Consider the following 20,200-nt stretch of genomic DNA (forward strand, 5'->3'; position numbering starts at 1 on the left):
CTGCTGAGATGGAATACAGGAGCTGGTTCCAGTGGCCCTTCCTAGAGATAAAGGACGGAGTAGCAGCAGTCTGGGGAAGCCCCTTTCCAGGCTTGGAAAGATAACCCCATACCCCTCTCCCTTTGCTGGGCTAGGACTAACAGTCCTTTCCCTGGAACACGTCTGAGGTCACTACAGGTTATAAGGGACTTCAGTTAAAAAGAATCTGCATCATTTTCTTTCCTCCCACCCTTCCTTCCCAAAGGAAGGTGCTGGTTTGTTCACATGTTTCTCTCCCAATGGCAGGACACAGGGAGGGGTCTTGGGGTCATCTGGAACATAGAGGGCCTATCCCTCTTCAGACCCTAGAGACTGCATATCCATAAACACTTTTCCCTCTGTGGCTTCCAGTTCTGACCCAAAGCAAATTGTTGATGTTACAAGGGGCAGTTCCAGCAAAGAAACATGACAGGAAATGTGGCAGAGGGTGGGGACCCACGCTCCCGGCACTCACATCCTCTCCACCAGAGCTGACTCAGGACCCACTGGAAAGCTGACTTCATGGCCTTTGGACTCTCTTTTACTGCCCCCTCCTTTGATAGTGCAACAAAATCAGCCTGTGATTTTTCTGATTTTCAAAGCCTGATATCCATTTTGTGGATCTGGCAAACTCCAACTGAGCAAAAAAATTTGCTAGAGCCGAGGCCAACCCTCTCCAGTCAAGAGTTCTGGCTTAGGACATAGAAGTCAGAGCCAGGGCATGCAGAGTTGTCAAAAATCTGGGTAATTTGGGCTCTGAGGGAGGAAGACTAGGAAAGGGTGTGATTAAAGGCCAGGTTCTTGGGCTGGAAAACAAGGGCAGGGGTATGACCAGGTTGTCTTGGACCAGTTAGTGGAGGGATGACGTGGGTGTCATTAGCAGGACTAGACCCTAGGATTGGAGGGATGAGGGGACGTGGCATTGGAGCTGTGTTTAGGGGTTTTTTTGTTTTGTTTTTTTTTGGCTGCCCCACGTGGCTTGCAGGATCAGGGCCCGGGGATTGAACCCCGGCCCTCAGCAGTGAAAGCACAGAGTCTAAACCACTGGACCACCAGGGAATTCCCTAGGGGTCTTTAGACTTATGATCTGACACAGAAGTAGCTAAGAGACCCAAAGCAATGATTCATGACTGGAGAACAGTTTGGGCGTGGTTAAAGGACCTGACTCTGGAATCTGGAAGGAAAAACAATGCTTCAGTGGTAGAGAAGGATACAGCAGAGACCTGAATAAGAGACTAGAAGGAACAGACAGAAGTCAGGGAAGGGAGCTTTCACAGAAGCCAAAGGGAGTGATCAGTCAGAAGAGGCAACCCAGCCCCCAGAGACCCGGGAAATTCCCTCCCTTCAGTGGGCATGTCTCCAGAACCTACATCATCCTCCCCATGCAACAAATCAGATCCTCCAATAAATCTACTAGGTTGATTGGGACTTATTTTTTCTCAAGGGTTGAATTCATGCAGAAATCCAGGTTGTGAAATTTAATTCCTTTCCAGACAGATGAGTGACTAAGGTACATAGCCTGAGCTTATTGAACATTTCACGAGAACAGAAAGACATGAAAACATGGGAAAAAATTGGTGTTTGAAAATAAAACAAATTGATTATTCTTACTTAAACAAAGCCTTCTACTTTTTTATTCCATATGATTACAAAAAGTGGAAAAAACATGTTTATTAAGTTGTTACTGCCATCTTCACTCTCAAAAAGAGTATGGGGACGGGTTGGGGTCAAGACTCCTGGGACCCCCCCAGGAGGAGAGTGAGGTAGCGATCTGTGAGGAGGGCTGTCCGAATAAGGCTCCGCCCACAAGCCCACCCACACAGGACTCCCTGAGTGTCCTCGGCTGCACCAGAAGGTGTAACTTATTGCTAAATCTTCCCAGTCTCCCTCCCTGCCTTGTAAAGCTTCTCCCTCAAAAGCTGTTCTCTGATGCATCCTGAGATGTCCCTACCCATTCTCCCCGCACACACAGAGCTTCTATTCTGTATACTCTGGGGTTTGTTGAGGAGCGACTTTTAGCCAAAGCCTCGTCCACACTCCTTGTGTGCTTATGATATCTTAGGGTGGATTCCCTGGAGAGACAATGAGGCAGAGAACTGAGTGGCTTATCGGGGAATGAGGACAGGACTGGGCAGAGGAAGAAGCTGACCTGCAATGTGTTTGAGATTATTCAGTCTCATGGGGACCTTGGATCTGGGATGACCCTGTGGAGTTGTCCCAGCAGAGTCTGGCTAGGGTTTTGTCTCCCCGTATCAATCAGTCGCTGGCCAGGAGGCATCCCTTGGGAAGTGCAGCTCCCTGTGGCTGAGAGCAAGTCTAGTGAGGAATTCATCTCTGCAGCTATCAGCAGCAGTTGGCTGGAGCAGCCCCACAGTATCCCCACATAAGGATTCTCCCTACAGTGTGTGAAGAAAGCTGACTGATCACAAGAGCCTTGCCCACACTCCCTGCAAACACACAGCTCCTCCCTGAGTGAGGCATCTGGAGCCCTCCTGTCGGTTCTTTTCCCAATGCCTGTCAGCACTCCCCGAACACACGACGCTTCTCCTGAGTCGGCCACTGGATGTTCCATAAATGCTGACTTATCGTTAAAGCTTCCCCACAGTCCCTGCACACACAACACTCCCCACCTAAGTGCGTCCTCTTTGTGCACCGAGGGTTGACAGCTACCCACACTCTGCACGCATAAGGCTCCTGCCCTGAATGTGCCTCACTGCCTGATGAGGGTCAACACATCTCTGAAGCTTCACTCACACCCCCCACACACATACAGACTACTCCCCGCATGTCTCTCTGGCGTAAGAAGAGGTTCGACTAATTGCTAAAGTCCTGCCCAGGACCCCTGCATACACAAGACTTCTCCTCTCAGTGTGTCGTCTGGTGTCTTATGAGACTTGACTTGTTGCTAAAGCCTCGCCCACACTCCCTGCAAACATAATACTTCTCCCCTGAGTGTGTCCTCTGGTGCACAAGGAGGAGTGATTTCTGGCTAAAGCCCCGCCCACACTCCCTGCACATGTAAGGCTTCTTCACTGAGTGTGTCCTCCGGTGATTTATAAGGGTTGACACCTGGCTGAAACCTCGGCCACACTCACTATACACATAAGGCTTCTCCATTGAGTGTGTCCAATGGTGTCTGATGAGGTTCAACTTATCTTTAAAGCCTCGCCCACACTCCCTGAAGACATAGGGCTTCTCCCCTAAGAGGATGGTCTGGTTTGTAATGCAGGTTGATTTGGGGCTACAGTCTAGTTCACGTTCTTGACAGTTGACTGCTCCAGAGCTTGAGGTTTCTAATTCCTTCATTTCTTTGTCTGCTTGCAAAGGGTTTACCCTTTGGGCTGCGCTGGGCTCTATTTCTACCACTACGCTGCCTTCTCCAGGACTTGCTGACTGTTCTCAGGGTGGGCTGGGCAATGCACGTAAGGGCCGTCTCTCCTCTGTCCTCGAGCACCAGAGTCTGGAGTCACCTTCTCTCTCTTGGCCTTCTGTGTTTTCACTCCAGCAGCTGTGAGCAGCATACTGCTTCCCCCGATACCCCAGGCCAGAATCCCCCAGGTGGAAATGATTTTCTACACACACACCCAGGAAGATCTGCAGCGTGTGTTAGCTGAGGAACTGCTGACAGAAAAAGGCCAGAAGGCAGGAAGAACAGGGGTAGATCTCTGGCTTTGGTTCTGCTGGAGAGACAAGGTTTTCAGTTAGAGAAGCCCTAAGTAGAGCTGCTGGGCCGTTCTGCCTTGTCTTAGGACAGAAAGTGTCTTACTGCCACAACTGTAATTGACAATATACATACAACACAATTTGATTCCCACCAATAATTCCTTTACATTCCACTTCTACACATTCCATTTTCTATTGCAATCCAGAAAATCCATAACAAAAGCATCTTCTATATGTCAGTCAGACCAGGAACCTTTTTGCTCTGCAAGTAGCCTCAACTACCCTTAGCCTTTTCCTCTGACTAAACCATCTAAGTCTATATCACATTGATATACACTGTCCACAACTCTGTTCTACTTGGAGGTAACAGTCTCTATGACCTATGTGGAAATCTCTTTCATGCCTTTTCTATTACAAAATAGAAGACTGATATACAAAAAAAGTCACTAGGTCTGGAAGGCTTTCAAATTGTAGGAAACAGTATATGAAACAGTGGTTAAAGAGACTGTATATGAAATAAATCTGAATTTCCAGTTGTCCACCCACAAACAAATACTAAAAATTTCTAAGTATTAGGTTCTCTACTAAAGTATTGTGGATTCAGCAGTGGACAGAAAGACATGCTCCATGATTTCAGGATTCTGGTACCTTGTGCCCAAACTAATCCCATTATAGTGACATCAGACGTGGCTATGGGATTCGCTTTGGCCAACAAAGGTTAGTGAAAAGTTAGTGCTTCTTCCAAACAAGTTTTAAGAGGCACAGTATGGTTCTATCATTGCTGTTTTCCCTCTTCCTTAAGAATCCCATGACCCAGATAGAGGCTGTTCCTTTTGCCTAGATCCCAGAGCCAGCAGAGCTGAACCAATAGAGCTGTCTACCTGAACTGTAGACAGTAGATATTAAGTAAGAAATGAACATTTGCAAAGTTTGGGGTTGTTTGTTATCACAGCATTACCTAACCTAAACTAACTGAAATATCTCCCCTATGAAAGCTTTAAAGATTATTTCAGGGAGTACCTTTGAAGAAGAGACATCATAACATGAACATGTGAAGAACTAGAGAAAGAGAGACTGGTTTAGGAGGAAAAATAGTATGATCTCAATTTTTGATAAGTTTGAGAATAAACTTGTGCTGTCTTGTAACCAAACAGAAATATGAAGATAAAGCGCAGGTGATACAGTGACAAAGAAAATGGATTCATTATAATAGGTGATGGGTAAAACTGTTTAAGTTCACAAACTGTTCAAGGGTGTGAATACTGACAGAAAAAAAGAGTATGCGACACTAGTCCTATGGACCCTTACAGTCCAAAGAAAAGAAAAAAGTAAGAGAAAAGCCCACAAGAGACATAAGAGGCAGGAGAACTGCAGGATATTGTGGTGCTGAGCAAGATAAAGGACACAACTTCAAGAAATGCAAGTGGGATCCAGGCATTCAATATCAAGACTAATCTGAGGGCTTCCCTGGTGGCGCAGTGGTTGGGAGTCCACCTGCCGATGCAGGGGACGCGGGTTCGTGCCCCAGTGCGGGAGGATCCCACGTGCCGCAGGGCGGCTGGGCCCGTGAGCCATGGCCGCTGAGCCTGCGCGTCTAGAGCCCATGCTCCGCAACGGGAGAGGCCACGACAGTGAGAGGCCCGCATACTGCAAAAAAAAAAAAAAAAAAAAAAAAAAAAAAAAAAAGACTAATCTGAACAAGTTCATTTTGACATTTTCCTTGGAACCCATTAAACATATTAACACAGAGAAGGAAGATAATATGACAAGAGAAAAATAAAAACAAAATCTAGTTAGACTGACTAGCTAAGGCCAAATCAAAACATACAGAACCAGACTGAAACAGATGAATCCACACTTAATTAGATGGAGCTCAAACTAGATAAAATCAGATCAAAACATGTCAAAGAAGATGAAAATGAAAAAAGTAAACCTGATTAATCCATATCAGGGAAATAGCTATGCCATTTAAGGAAACACCTGAAGAAACTCCTGCCTAAAACTAGTTTGTGTCTCCAAAAACGTGATTTTTCTCTACCTGCTTTATCTAGAACTACAGGAATATCTAGAACCACACTATCCAATATGGTAGCCACCAGCTGTATGCTTCCTGAGCACTTCAAATGTGGCTGGTCTGAACGAAAATGTGTTCTAAGTATAAAATGACAACCAGATTTTGAACACTTAGTACAAAAATAAAGAGTAAAATATCTAATTAATTTTTTTTTTTTTTTTTTTTTTTTATTTTGAAATTTTGTTAATCTTTTTGATGTGAATATGGCATTGACATTATGAAATAAATATTTGTTTTTAATTTAAAAAAAGATATATTTAAAGGATATTCTCACTGCTGCGGCCTCTCCCATTTGCGGAGCACAGGCTCCGGACGCGCAGGCCCAGCGGCCACGGCCCATGGGCCCAGCCGCTCCGCGGCACGCGGGATCCTCCCGAAACGGGGCACGAACCCGCGTCCCCTGCATCGGCAGGCGGACTCTCAAGCACTGCGCCACCAGGGAAGCCCCTAATTAATTTTTATATTGATTATATGTTGACATGAAAATATTTTGATATATGGGGTTAAATAAGATATTATTAAAATTAATTTCACCCATTTACTTCTACTTTTTTAAATGTGGTTACTAGGAAATTTAAAATTACCACATGGCTCACATTATATTTCTACTGGACAGCACTGATTTAGAACAAGGGGTGGGAAAACTATGGCCCACAAGCTAAATCTGGCCCTCTATTTCTGCGCAGTATACAAGCTAAGAATGACTTTAAAATTTTTAAAGTTGGAAAAAAATCAAAAGAATAATATTTCATGATATATAAAAATTACATGAAATCCAAAATTCAGTGTCCACACAAGTCTTACTAGAACACAGCTATGCTCATTCATTTACCTGCTGTCTACAGCTACTTTAGCCCTACAAGGGCAGAGTTGAGAGTGGTTACAGAAACCATATCACACACAAAACCTAAAATAGTTACTTTCTGGCCCTTTACAGAAAAAGTTGGCCAACCCCTGATCCAGAGAAACATCACAATCAAAAGTATTTATCGGGCTTCCCTGGTGGCGCAGTGGTTGAGTCCGCCTGCCGATGCAGGGGATACGGGTTCGTGCCCCGGTCCGGGAAGATCCCACATGCCTGTCTGGAGCCTGTACTCCGCAACAGTAGAGGCCTCAACAGTGAGAGGCCCACGTACCACAAAAAAAAAAGTATTTATCAACCTAGATTTAAAGAATCAATGTCAGTTTTTAAATAAATGAAAAAAATATGGCTTATGAAACTCAAAAGCCATACAAACTTTGGTATTTAATGTTAACTTCTGTCTTAGAAGGCATTTCTCACTGCTCTCCCCTTGCATACTGTGCCTCCACCGCAGTTCCTTATATCCAGCAGGCACCCCAATTCCTTAGGGCCTTAGCACCGACGAGGCCCTCCACCTGAAATGCTCTTATCCTAGATACCTAGAGTTCTAACTCCCTTTGGTCAAATGTTACCTTCTTGGTGATTTCAAATACCCAATTTCAAAATTCAGCCAGCCACCCTCTCACACTCAATACTCCTTTATCCGGTTCTATTTTATTATTATTTTTTACTATGTAGTGCTTATCACCTTCTAACATACCATATTATAATATCCCTATATATGTAATAACCAAAAACGGAGTATAACCTTTAAAAATTGTGAATCACTACATTGTACACCTGAAACTTATGTAATATTGTAAATCAACTATATTTCAATAAAAAAGAAAATTAAACATATGCAAAAATTTTTAAATAATAATAATGTCCCTGAATATGAAGCTTTTTGTTAGCTGTCTCCCTGCAGTAGAAAGTAATTCCCCATGGGCAGAGATTACCACTTCATTCACTAACATGTTCTAAGTGTCTAGAACATTTTCTGCCATATGGGAGGTGGTCAGTAAATCTCCACTGAATTAATGAAGGAAAGAACACTGCCTTACCAACGAGAGCAGATTCCTATAATTCTCCAGCAACACTTCTCTGTATAGGTCCCTCTGCTCAGAGCTCAGTCTCTTCCATTCTGCCTCTGTGAAGACCACAGCCACATCCCTGAATGTAACCAGTAATTATAAACAAGCAATAAATTAAGGGACATACAGCAAGTCCCCATCAGTCCTGCCACTATGAGGAACATAGCTGGTGGCCCCAGAGAGTCTGTATATGCAAGAAGTTGATCTAATTCTTTTCAGGGTACATGGTTCTCTGTATCAAGTTCTTCTGGGCATTATTACTATGGCTTTGTGTTAAAATCTGAGGAACACATAACTGATGCATAAAACTCATTCCTGGCCCTCGGACGCTTTTGATTTCTTTGGAGAAATGATTTGTGAATCAACTTGAAAACCTAAAGCAGTGCTCAATGACCCTGAGGAATGGAGGAATTCTGAGATGAAGAATAGAGCATGCGCTGGAGAAGAAAAAAAGCATCATGTACACAAGGCGTGTCCTGGGCATTAGGGAATGGAGATGATTTAGAGGAGACAATGAAAGAAAACTTCAACCATAGAGAAAAGCAGGAGTGAACAGGTGGAGCACGGAATAAGCATTTTTGAAGAGTTCAGGTTATACTAAATGGGATCTGCAAAATCTGTCTTTGCCTGGTATTTTAACCTTTTTAAAATAAAGCCCTTAATGCTTCACTCATCACACAGAGCAGTACAGGTGTACCTCATTTTACTGCACTTTGCTTTATTGCCCGTCATAGACATCAAGTTTTTCACAATTGAAGGTTCGTGGCAACCCCGTGTCAAACAAGTCTATTGGCGCCATTTTTCCAACAACATTTGCTCACCACGTGTCTCTGTGTCAGATTTTGGTAATTCTCACATTCCAAATGTTTTTATTATTATTATATTTGTTACAGTGATCTGTGATGAATGATCTTTGATGTTACTACTGCAACTTGCTGAAGGCTCAGAGGATGGTTAGCATATTTTAGCAATAAAGTGTTTTTTAAAGATTTTTTTGATGTGGACCATTTTTAAAGTCTTTATTGAATTTGTTACAATAATGTTTCTGTTTTATGTTTTTGGTTTTTTGGCTGTGAGACATGTGGGATCTTAGCTCCCTGACCAGGGATCAAACCTGTACCCCCTGCAACGGAAGGCGAAGTCTTAACCACTGGACCTCCAGGGTCCAATAAAGTACTTTTTAATTAAGGTATGTATATTGTTTTTTTCACACATAATGCTATTGAACACATAATAGACTACAGTATAGTGTAAACATAACTTTTATATGCACTGAGAAACCAAAAATTTCATGTGTCTCACTTTACTGTGATATTCACTGTACCATGGTGGTCTGGAACCAAACCCACAATATCTCCAAGTTCTGCCTATACTTCAATAAGCTTCCTGGAATGAAAGCAGGGCATTTAGCTCACTTTACTTCCTAGCCCCAACCCCACTGGACATTCTCTAGGAGTATAACTTTGTGTCCACAGTGTATCAATGAATGAATGAACAACTCATAACCAATAGGGGAAGATGAATTTACAATCCAGTGAGATTATAATTTAACTCATAGAACTGAAAAGTTGTTTTCATTTTACAGACCAGGAAAATTTATTTAGGCTTTCTCTCATTCTTAAATTCATATATTCTTTCTTTCCCTTTCCCTCCTTCTCCCTCCCCTTATCTATATAATTTTTCTTTGAATATTGGACATTTTAGGTAAAATATTATAGCAACTCTGGATACCAACCCTGCCCTCTTCCTAGGCTGTTGTGGTTGTCTGCTTGTTCATTTGTTTTGAGACCTGTCTGGATTAGTTCGATGAAGGTTATTTCCCCTGAAGCAGTGGCTCCTCAGAGGGTGCAGCCTTGAGCAAACACACAGTCACCCAGACCTTCCCCCTCCTGACAGAGGGCTCTCTTTGTGTCTCTCCTTGACTTCCCCGTTAAGCTTCCAGCAGGTCTGCCTCTATTGGTATCACACCCGACTGTTAGCCTCCACTATTGGTTGCTGATTGCTCTACTGTTTTCAACAATGTCCTGGAGTATAAATGGCTCCATAGTCTGATCCAATTAAAGTCAGATCCTTTTGCAGGGGTAATTTTGAGGCCAGTATTTGAGACTTACTCTGACCCGTAGGAGAGCTCCTCTCAGCAATTTCTTTCCCTGCTTTCTCTGTTAAACTTCCAGCTGATCTGCCATTTCCCTTATTGCTATCATAGGCTTCTCAGTTTCCTCTTAATTGCTCACCACCAAAATCTCCACTGTTTTCAACAACACCCTAAGACTTCAACTTCCCTACTCAGTTCCACACAAAGCCAGTCCCCTTAGGGAGCACTGTAGAGCTCTCTGTTCCTATGGCCTGCCTCCCACCAGGGCAGGACCTCTGCACCACTACTCAGAGGTGGCACAGGACTGGCAGACCACTTCGCTCAGTGTGACACTCCTGCTCTAACAGTGGGGCACTGGGCAGGGGTGGCAGCTCCTTTTCTTCTCAGCATGCCTCTCCTAGCACAGGATCTTTGTCTGCCCTATGAGCAAGATGGGGAGAAGGCAGTAAGGTCCCTCCTGATTCTTGACCACCTGTGCCTGAGACAGAGCTTCCATCATACAAATAGGGTCTAGTGGAGATAGAAAACGCCAGACTTCTTGGCCACACTTGCCTGCCACACTGAGCTGGGGGGAATAAGAATTGCTGGTAGCTTGCCCCTCCCAGGGAAAAAAGACTGGGAACTGGGGGAAGAAAGTCCCATCTTCTTAGCTGTACCCATTTGGAGTACAGCTTCCATTACACTGAGCTGAAGGGTGACCAGGAGGGAGCAGGTTGTGGGACAAATGCCACAGACTCTTGCTGATTTAGATTTTCTTAAATAAATGTTTCGCTACTTGCCACATGTCCTTAAGAGCAATTTTGAGAGACTTTAAATAAATGTAACCCCAACTCACCAGTATTTTGGACTTTTCCCTCCTTTTCTTGAAGCCAGTCAGTCTTGTGAGAAGGCAAACCTAGAGAAGGAAAAAGAAGCTATGAGAAACTGGGGCTCCCGTGGTGCTGCCAGAGCAGCTCCTCCGTGCCTTGTGAAGAGGAAGTCGCCCCTTTCCTGTGATCACAAGGCATTCGCAGTAAACCTGGAGCCCTGCTCCCCCTCTTCACCTCTCTGGACCCTCAACAGCTCTCACCTTTTGCCTTGTGATTCTGAGTCGGTGTCTTCACAGTTTCCGTAACTTCCCTGTTCTCCAAACGCAACATCTCCTCCCAGTCCTGCTCTCTCCAGGCAGAAGGATCAGGCAACATCATGGCCCCAGAGTCAGCCCCGTGTTCGCATTGAAATTCTGCCAGGAGGCCTGGTAGAAATGATTTCATCTCAAAATCAATTTCTGCTGCCTCGTGTGATTCCTCCAAAACTTACTTATAAAAGCCCAACTTGTTGCCATGCAGCCGGGACCTGTGGGACAGAGAAACAATTGACATTGCTGGGACCCTTACTGTGGGCCCTATGCCTGTGCCTCTTCAGCAGGGATCCTGTCCTCTCACACAATACACACAGAGTCTCAGTCCACAAGGCTCCTTGCATTTTTTTTTACCTCATTCCTTTCTAGCCTGTAGGCCCTTTGTGGTAGATATCATCATCATTCCCAATTATTTGTTTCTCTCTATAATTCTCTGCCCCTGACGTCAGGCTTGCTCTCATGACTTGCCCTGGACAAGGAAATGTGACTGAAAGTGACAGTGCCACTTGTAAGCACTGCATTATTCTACCATCTCTCATGTTCTGAGAACAGAGGAAAGGTAAGCCTACTCTAAAAGAAAAAAAAACCAAGGAGGTACTTCCCTGGCAGTCCAGTGGTTAAGACTCCACACTTCCACTGCAGGGGGCACACGTTCAATCCCTGATCGGGGAACTAAGATCCCGCAAGCCACACGGCATGGCCAAAAAAACACACACATAAAATCCAAAAGCCAGTAAGGAAGTGGTGGGTATATTTTATTACATATCAATTAAAAGGTTCAGTTTAACAAGGACCCCTTTAGGAAAGGTGGGGGGTGGGGAGCAGGGTTTAATATGTGTGTTTAATCTTTGATTGTCTTTTCATAAAAAATACTGCCGGATAAACAACAAGGTCCTATTGTATAGCATGGGAACTATATTCAAAATCCTGTGATAAACCATAATGGAAAAGAATATGAAAAAGAACAGATATATGTATAACTGAATCACTTTGCTGTACAGCAGAAATTAACACAACATTGTAAATCAACTGGACTTCAAAAAAAAATTTTTTAAATACTGGAGGTATATATAGAAAAATAATAAAACTGATTATCTATGGGAAATAAACCTATCTTTGTTTGCAGTCATGACTGTATCCTAGAATCCAAAAGTCCAAATAAAAACTAGAAGTTGTAGCAGCTCATACAACTCAATATCAAAAATCGCAGCTCATACAACTCAATATCAAAAAAAAAACTCAATTAAAAAATGGGGGGACTTCCCTGGTGACGCAGTTGTTAAGAGTCCGCCTGCCAATGCAGTGGAAGCGGGTTCAAGCCCTGGTCCAGGAAGATCCCACATGCCAGGTAGCAACTAAGCCCGCGAGCCACAACTACTGAGCATGCATGCCACAACTATTGAAGCCCATGCGCCTAGAGCCCGTGCTCTGCAAAAAGAGAAGCCAGCGCAATGAGAAGCCCACACACCACAACTAAGAGTAGCCCCCACTCTCCACAACTAGAAAAAGCCCACACGCAGCAACGAAGACCCAACGGAGCCAAAAATTAATTAATTAATTAATTTAAAAAAAGAAAAAAGGGCAGAAATCTGCAGAGACATGGATGGACCGAGAGACTGTCACACAGAGTGAAGTCAGAAAGAGAAAAACAAATATCGTATAATATCACTTGTATGTGGACTGTAGAAAAATGATAGAGATGAACTTATTTGCAAAGCAGAAATAGAGTCAAAGATGTAGAGAACAAACTGATGGTTACCAACGGGGGAAGGGAAGGTAGGTTAAATTGGGAGATTGAGATTGACATGTATAGACTACTATGTATAAAATAGATCACTAATAAGAACCTGCTGTATAGCACAGGGAACTCTACTCAGTGCTCTGTGGTGACCTAGATGGGAAGGAAATCTGAAAAAGTGGATATATGTATACATGTAACTGATTCACTTTGCTGTACAGCAGAAACTAATACAACATTGTAAAGCAACTATACTCTGATAAAAATTAATTTTAAAAAAAGGGAAGATGTTTAGTGAAGACTGGTACACAGTATGGCACCTAGAGACCTCAAATTTTCAGTATACACAGAACATGGACTGGATAAGAAGCACAGCCACCAATGAATATACAGTTCTGCTTTCCAACTTTTTACCAACACTAGGAATTATCTTTTTAATCTTTGCTAATCGAATACATTTAAATATCCATTTTTTGGAAGATAAAATAAAATAAAACATAAAAATAAAAAATGAGCAGAAGATGTGAATAGACATTTTTCCAAAGAGGACATGAAGATGGCCAACAGGCACATAAAAAATGCTCAACATCACTAACCATCAGAGAAATGCAAATTAAAACTACAGTGAGATATCACCTCACATCTGTCAGAATGGCCGTCATCAAAAAAAACACAAATAACAAGTGTTGGTGAGAACTGTTGGTGGGAATGTAAATTGGTGCGCCCACTGTGGAAAACAGCATGGATGTTCCTCAAAAAACTAAAATTAGAAGTACTATATGATCCAGCAATTCCACTCTGGGTATATACCTAAGGAAAACAAAGACACTAATTTGAAAAGACACATGCACCCCAATGTTTACAGAAGCATTATTTACAACAGCCAAGATATGGAAACAACCTAAATGTCCATCAACAGATGAACGGATAAGACGTGGTATACATGTACTACAATGGAATATTACTCAACCATAAAAAGAATGAAATTTTGCCATTTGCAACAACATGGATGGACCTGGAGGGTACTATGCTTAACGAAATAAGTCAGAGAGAGAAAGTTTGTACCCAACATCTCCTAATTTCCCCTATCTCCAGCCCCTGGCAATCACCACTGTACTCTCTGCTTCCCTGAGTTCAGCTTTTTAAAATTCCACATATAAGTAAGATCACACAGTATTTGTCTTTCTCTGTCTGACTTATTTTACTAAGCATAATACCCTCCAGGGAATATAGCCAATATTTTATAATAACTGTAATGGAGTATAATTTTTAAAAATTGTGGATAACTATGTTGTACATCTGAAACCTATATAATATTGTAAATCAACTATACCTCAATAAAAAAAAAACTAGAAGTAGTAAGTTAATTTAAATTTAGCAAGGTGGCTGGACATGAGGGGTCAACATACAAACATCAATTGTATTTTTAAATACTAGTCAGAAACAACTGGAGAGTTACATTTTAAAAACATTTCCAAAAACATCAAGAACATAAAATGTATAGGAATGAATTTGAAGAGATGTGCAAACATTCTACACTGAGAACTACAAAATGTTACTTTGAGAAATTAAAGACCTAAATAAATAGATAGATATACTTAGTTTGTGGGTGGAAAACTCAGTACTCTTGAGATGTCGATTCTAACCAAACTGATCTACAGATTCAACACAATTCCAATCAAAATCCCACAAGACTTATTTTTGTTGAAAAAATCTAGCTGATTCAAAAAAATATTTGGAAATGAAAAGGACCTTGAATAGCTAAAACAACCCTGTAAAAGAAGACTTATGATAAATGGTTTCAAGACTTAGTATAGGGACTTCCCTCGTGGCGCAGTAGTTAAGAATCCACCTGCCAATGCAAGGACAGGGGTTCGATCCCTGGTCCGGGAAGATCCCACATGCCCCGGAGCAACTAAGCCCATGCGCCACAACTTCTGAGCCTGCGTTCTAGAGGCCACAAGCCACAACTGCTGAGCCCGCGTGCCACAACTACTGAAGACCACGCACCCTAGAACCCGTGCGCCACAACTACTGAAGGCCATGTGCCTAGAGCCCATGCTCCGCAACAGGAGAAACCACTGCAATGAGAAGCCCGCACGCCACAACAAAGAGTAGTCCCTGCTCACTGCAAACTACAGAAAGCCCGTGTGCAGCAACACAGACCCAACGCAGCTAAAAATAAATTTAAAATTTTCTAAAAAATATAAAAAAACAGACTTAGTATAAAGCTGAAGTTATCAAGACAATGTGATGTTGATTAAATTAACGGAACAGAAGAGACTGTCCAGAAATAAACCCACACTTACACAGTCAATGATTTTCAACAAAGGCACCAAAGCAATACAATGGTAAAAGGAGAGTAGATTCAACAAATGGTGCTATAAACAAGTACTATGTCAAACCTCAAAACCTCAAACCATACACAAAAAAAATACATCAAAATGGATCATAAATGTAAAAGTTAAAACTTTAAGCTTCTAGGAAAAAAAATCATAGGAGAATACCATCATGACTTTGGTGTAGGCAAAGAATTCTGAAACAGGACACAGATTCCAGTTGTTGGAGGTGATGGTTACATAGGAGTACATGTCTGTCAAAATCCACTGAAACATATACTTCAGATCTGTGTAGTTGGTTGTACATAAATTATACCTCAGTTTTTTTAAAAAGGGTAAATTTAAGTCCTTCTCAGTTAAGGACACATAATGAAACATTTATAAGTGAAATGATACAATGTCTAGAATTAGCTTTAAAATAATTCTGCAAAAAAAGGTGGGAGGCAGGCGTGGCACATGAAACAACCTTGAACATGAATTGATTATTGTTGCTGGACGATGGCTTTGTAGTTTCTATGTGAAAAGTTAACCACCAAAAAACAAAATGCATTAATTATGTAATTTTGTTCTTATGTTTTTAACTTAGAAGAAAGCCCTCTGGCAGCAGTTAACATGCTCCAAAGATGTGTTGTAGAAATTAACAGTGCAACTCTTATCCGTCACATGTAACAAAGAGAGGAATCATATGTGAGCATAGGTTTGTTCAAATAAGTCAGTGCTGAGGGAATAAAGTATTACAGAGATTGTAAAGCCCACTGCCTGGCACAGAACAACTCCCAATAAATGGTAGTTATCATCATTTTTTATTTTACAACAGCTGATACAGTCTTGGGAAGCCAGCAGCCAGGATGAAATGTTGCTAGGGCAAGGATGGCGGTAACCTGAATGAGAGCACTTGTCTGGGGTAATATTCCCTGTTAAAGGCCTTTGCCCTTAAATCAGCCCTGGTATCCTACAGAAACAAGCTGGTCCTCTGAGCCTCAAATGGGACACTGCAGGGCACAAAACTTCAGGATGAGCAAAGGAAATTTGCCCAAGGTCTGGAGAACAGAAGACACTGCAGAAACATGGAAGGTGAGTGGTATCCACCTGCAAGAAGTCCTCTCGTTCTCTATACAGTCCTCTCTGGGCAGGCAGGGATGTGAGAAGCTGAACCTGAGGATGAAACAGGCAGTGTGAGCTTCAGGACTGTCTCTTGGCCCCCAGATACCCAGCTAAAAATCCCCAAGCTTAAAATAAGGGGTGCTCCTCTTCTTTAAAAAAAAACAAAAAACAGCCTCAGATCTGTCAAAGAAGAATGTAGACAGCTTCCTGGGGACAGAGTCATGTGTGGGCATCAAAATACAGCCTGTCCTGATATGCTATTAAATAGGAAAATCATCCTTTGTTACTAATAATAATTAACACTTACTAAACTCTTACTATACACCACAGACAATTCCAGGCACTGTAAAACTTTTGTCTCCCAAAGGCCCGGAGTTAAGTCTTCTGATAAACTGAGGTGACAGAGCTAGAAAGTGCCTAGATTTGATCTCTAGCTGTGGAGTGCCATGGCCTTAGCCTGTTGGATGAGCTGTAATGTCAGTGATGGTCAACCCCTACCGGGTGTGACAGTTCTCAAAGCATATCCAAAGACAAGTTGAGGGGTTGTATATGAAACAGGATTGTCTGTGAATTAATGAATGTTGAATCTGGTGATATGTCCATGTGAGTTTACTGTACTATTCTACTGTGCGGGTTTAAAACTTGACCTTACCCAAAAATTAAAGTCCTGATACCTGGGCTTCACCAGATCCCAGAAGTGATTTGGACAGTTGGCCAGCAGCCCTCAGAGGTCCCCACACTACCTAATCTGGGTAAGTCCCAAACTAGAGGTCTGAACCCCAACACATGAGGGAAAAGCATTCAAAGAGAGGGAAAATTAGCCAAACAAGCCACTTACATTACAACCAATCTGGGATCTTTGTCATGAAGCAGAGTGGGCCCCGGGATAAGGACAAACCCTGGGACAAGAGATCCCAGAGAAGCAGACCTGCCTGCACTCAAAAAACTGCCTAGATGCAGGCCCCAGCGGTGCAGTGCACCATCACTGCAGGATGTCTGCCTCAGGCCCCAAACCTCCCCATTTTCTAAAAACCCCAGGAACTCCAGAGCCAAGACACTCCACCACCCCTTATGGATATTTTGCCCACGTCGAACTCACCTCCACCCACCCGCAACAAGCCAACGCAGAGCAGGGCCTGAGATGCTCTCTCCTCCACCCCACCTCCGCCCAATCACCACTGGGTCATATTCAGCCCCATCAAAAACAAAACTTGACATTCACGATCAGTCCTGGGTTCCCACAACCGTTCAGAGATGGGGGACGCACGTTAAGTGCTCCCAGGCCAAACAACACCCAGGGACACATGGCCCAAGCCGCGCCCCCAGCCCCCATGACAGGGGATGTCTATTTGGCCCTGGCTGAACACACCCCTACACCCCAAATAAACGCCGGGGATGCGCACTGGAGCTGCCCCCTACTCGTAAATTGTTTGGCCCAGAACATACCCACCCCCTTTCCAAGAAAGAAATTTGAGTCCCAGGTCTCTCGCCCCGGCCGAGGAGTGAAGGTCCGCGTAACGCCCCGCAATTCAGGAATTCGCAGCTAGAGGAGTCACCCCATTTCCCTGCCACAAACGCGCACCTCGAGCCGCGCCCCCTCCTCCAAGCACGAAACCGCCCGAACCCGCCGGCCTGGGCTGCCGCACTCCCCCAGCAGCCGCACTCCTCCCCAGCTCCCAACCCTAGGCCCTGCCCGGCCCATCCCCACCCTCCTGCAGCAGGGGAAGGACACCGTGGGGCCACGGGCCCGGTAGGCCTAGCTCTCCAGAGAGGACCGGGCCGCTCACCCCGCCCCCGGCCGCTCAACTACACTAGAACTACAGTTCCCAGAATCCTCGCGGACTCCCTTCCCGCTGGCCGTCCCAGGAGCCGCTTGTGGACCGCGCGGTTAATTTACCACGACAGTGGCTATGTAGTGACAGCCTACCCGTCTCTGTTTATAAAATACCCATGCATAAACAAGTAGTGGTTCCCGAATGAAATCTCTGCTCCCTCGGCCTGTTCACTTGAAAGACTCCCCAGATGCCTCCGCGGCCGCTTCCGTGACGGCTTCCAGGTCCACACCCTCGGCGCTCAGGGTCACCCGGCGAAGGCATTTCCGGTTGGCTTGTGGAGGGTCCGGCTTCCGGTTGCAAGCATCTCATGTGGTATTTTCCTCTCGTGACCAGGCTAAATTCCCTGGGCTTAGGCTCTAAAATATGCATGCCACCTTCCGCGAGCACCATCTAAGTTTGGCTCTGTGCTGTTCGCTCACCCCTGTGTTCATTGCCATTTTACTTGTGGGGGGCGGAGGGGTTGGCGGTTGGAAAACGGACTGCGGAGGTAAAGCGGACCGCGGAGGTAAAGCGGACCCCAAAGTCTCTGTTGATCCCTTACACTCAACTCCGGCGCTCTCCTTGCCGTGTAGTCACTTTCCCCTCGTCCAGGTCCTCAGGGTTAGTGACAAGCTCACATCCAGTTCCTAGAGAATGGAAGTGATCTTGGGTGGCCTCGGCCTGTGGTGGTTTGAAGCAGCATCTCAGTTCCCAGACCAGAGATTGAAGCCGCGCGCTGTGGCGTTGAGAGCACGGAATCCTAACTGCTAGACCACGAGGGCCAGTGGCTAGTGACAAGGCCCTGGATCGTCAGCTTCATAGAAATGGATTTCAGCAAAGAGATGGAAAGTAGTGAAACAAGTAAAGTGTTTATTAGGAGGAAAAAAATTACATGTGGATAGACACACAGGGGCGGGCTCAGAGAAAGAGTAGCACCTTTGGGGTAGTTTAAATCACTTACGCGGGGCATTTCTTCTGGGTTTCCTCTGGCCCATCGTCTTGCTTTGCCTGGCTCTGAGTCCACATTTGATCTGACTCAGGGCCCTCCACTTTGGGCAGTTGTGTCTTTTAGCCAAAATAGATTACAGCCCTAGGGTTTCTGGAAAGAAGAACATATTATGGTCTGGCACCCCCTCCATTCTCTGACTGCTGAGGAACCTTTCTGTGCATGTGTAGTTTGAGAGGTCTCCTTGACCTCAAGAATGAGAAATCCGTGTTCTCTTTATCTTTTATCCAAACAGGACTCAGCTTCTCCTTGCTCCTGACATTATCTTTATCTTGGAGTGTCTGTCCACAGGGGAAGGATTCCAGCTGCTCAGCCTGGGGCCCATCTGTCGCCTGCCTCAGAAGCCTCACTCAGGCTGGAGTCTGGCTCTTTGGCTTTTTACCAAAGATCCTCTTTAAGGGCTAAGCTGGTACCTTCAACTGGCAACACGCCAATTGGGATTGGCAAAGCAGACCAAGTTCAATTCATAGGAAGAGGTTTTAAATTGTAATGGTAACTGAAAATTAGCTTTCACTGTTACCATTTCCTTGAGAAACCTATTTGTAAATCAGGTGCCCCTTTGATATGTATGTAAATCTTTTTTTTTTTTTTTGCGATATGTGGGCCTCTCACTGTCGTGGCCTTTTCCGGTGCCGGACGCGCAAGCTCAGCGGCCATAGCCCACGGGCCCAGCCGCTCCGCGGCACGCGGGATCCTCCCGGACCAGGGCACGAACCCATATCCCCTGCATCGGCAGGCGGACTCCCAACCACTGCGCCACCAGGGAGGCCCTATGTAAATCTTTTTAAAGGCTAAGAAGTATGTTGTTTTTCTTAAAGGCCTGGCAGCCATCTCTGAAATAAACCATTAAGGAAGATATTGCTCTATGTTCCCATCATGTGGGAATTTAGCTTCAATGCCTAGCTCAAAACTATAACTACCTCCTTGTCATAGAGTTAGAAGCTGTTTTTTTTTTCTTTCAAATAAAAGTAATTAGTGTTCTCAGAGGGACAGCAGTGAGCAATGTCTTGAAGCAGGATCTTATTTCCCTGCCCAGGAATTGAACCTGAGTAGCCTGGATGAAAACCTGGAGTCCTAGCTGCTAAGTCCACCAGGGGCTAGAGGTGAGAAGCAAAGTTGCCCTGGCTCTTGACCCATTGTAACAAGAATGTTTCAAGGAGGCAAAAACTGTAAAAACAGGTACAAAGTTTACTATTAGAAGCACAGCACAGGACTTCCCTGGTGGCACAGTGGTTAAGAATCTGCCTGCCAATGCAGGGGACACCGGTTCGAGCCCTGGTCCGGGAAGATCCCA

The 20,200-nt window shown here is 44.3% G+C and overlaps 1 protein-coding gene across 1 annotated transcript; it reads right to left on the reverse strand.

Moving 5' to 3' along the window:
* Positions 1-6,600: 6,600 nt before the first annotated feature.
* Positions 6,601-10,972, reverse strand: ZNF343 (zinc finger protein 343). The gene is made up of 5 exons (XM_007465429.1): positions 10,855-10,972; positions 10,634-10,680; positions 10,248-10,263; positions 7,661-7,782; positions 6,601-6,684 (listed from the first exon to the last, which is right to left on the reverse strand). The coding sequence occupies exons 1-5, from the start codon at positions 10,970-10,972 to the stop codon at positions 6,601-6,603; spliced, it is 387 nt and encodes a 128-aa protein (XP_007465491.1).
* Between the last annotated feature and the right edge of the window lie 9,228 nt (positions 10,973-20,200).

The sequence above is a fragment of the Lipotes vexillifer genome, unplaced genomic scaffold (genome assembly GCF_000442215.2).
Source record: "Lipotes vexillifer unplaced genomic scaffold, Lipotes_vexillifer_v1.1 scaffold875, whole genome shotgun sequence".
NCBI lineage: Eukaryota > Metazoa > Chordata > Mammalia > Artiodactyla > Lipotidae > Lipotes > Lipotes vexillifer.

Coding starts and splice junctions, on each gene's coding strand:
- ZNF343 (XM_007465429.1), bottom strand. CDS start 10,972: ATGATGTTGCCTGATCCTTCTGCCTGGAGAGAGCAGGACTGGGAGGAG. Junction 10,681..10,854: donor TCAGAATCACAAGGCAAAAG/GTGAGAGCTGTT, acceptor TTCCTTCTCTAG/GTTTGCCTTCTCACAAGACT. Junction 6,685..7,660: donor ATAGGAATCTGCTCTCGTTG/GTAAGGCAGTGT, acceptor TTTTCTGTAAAG/GGCCAGAAAGTAACTATTTT.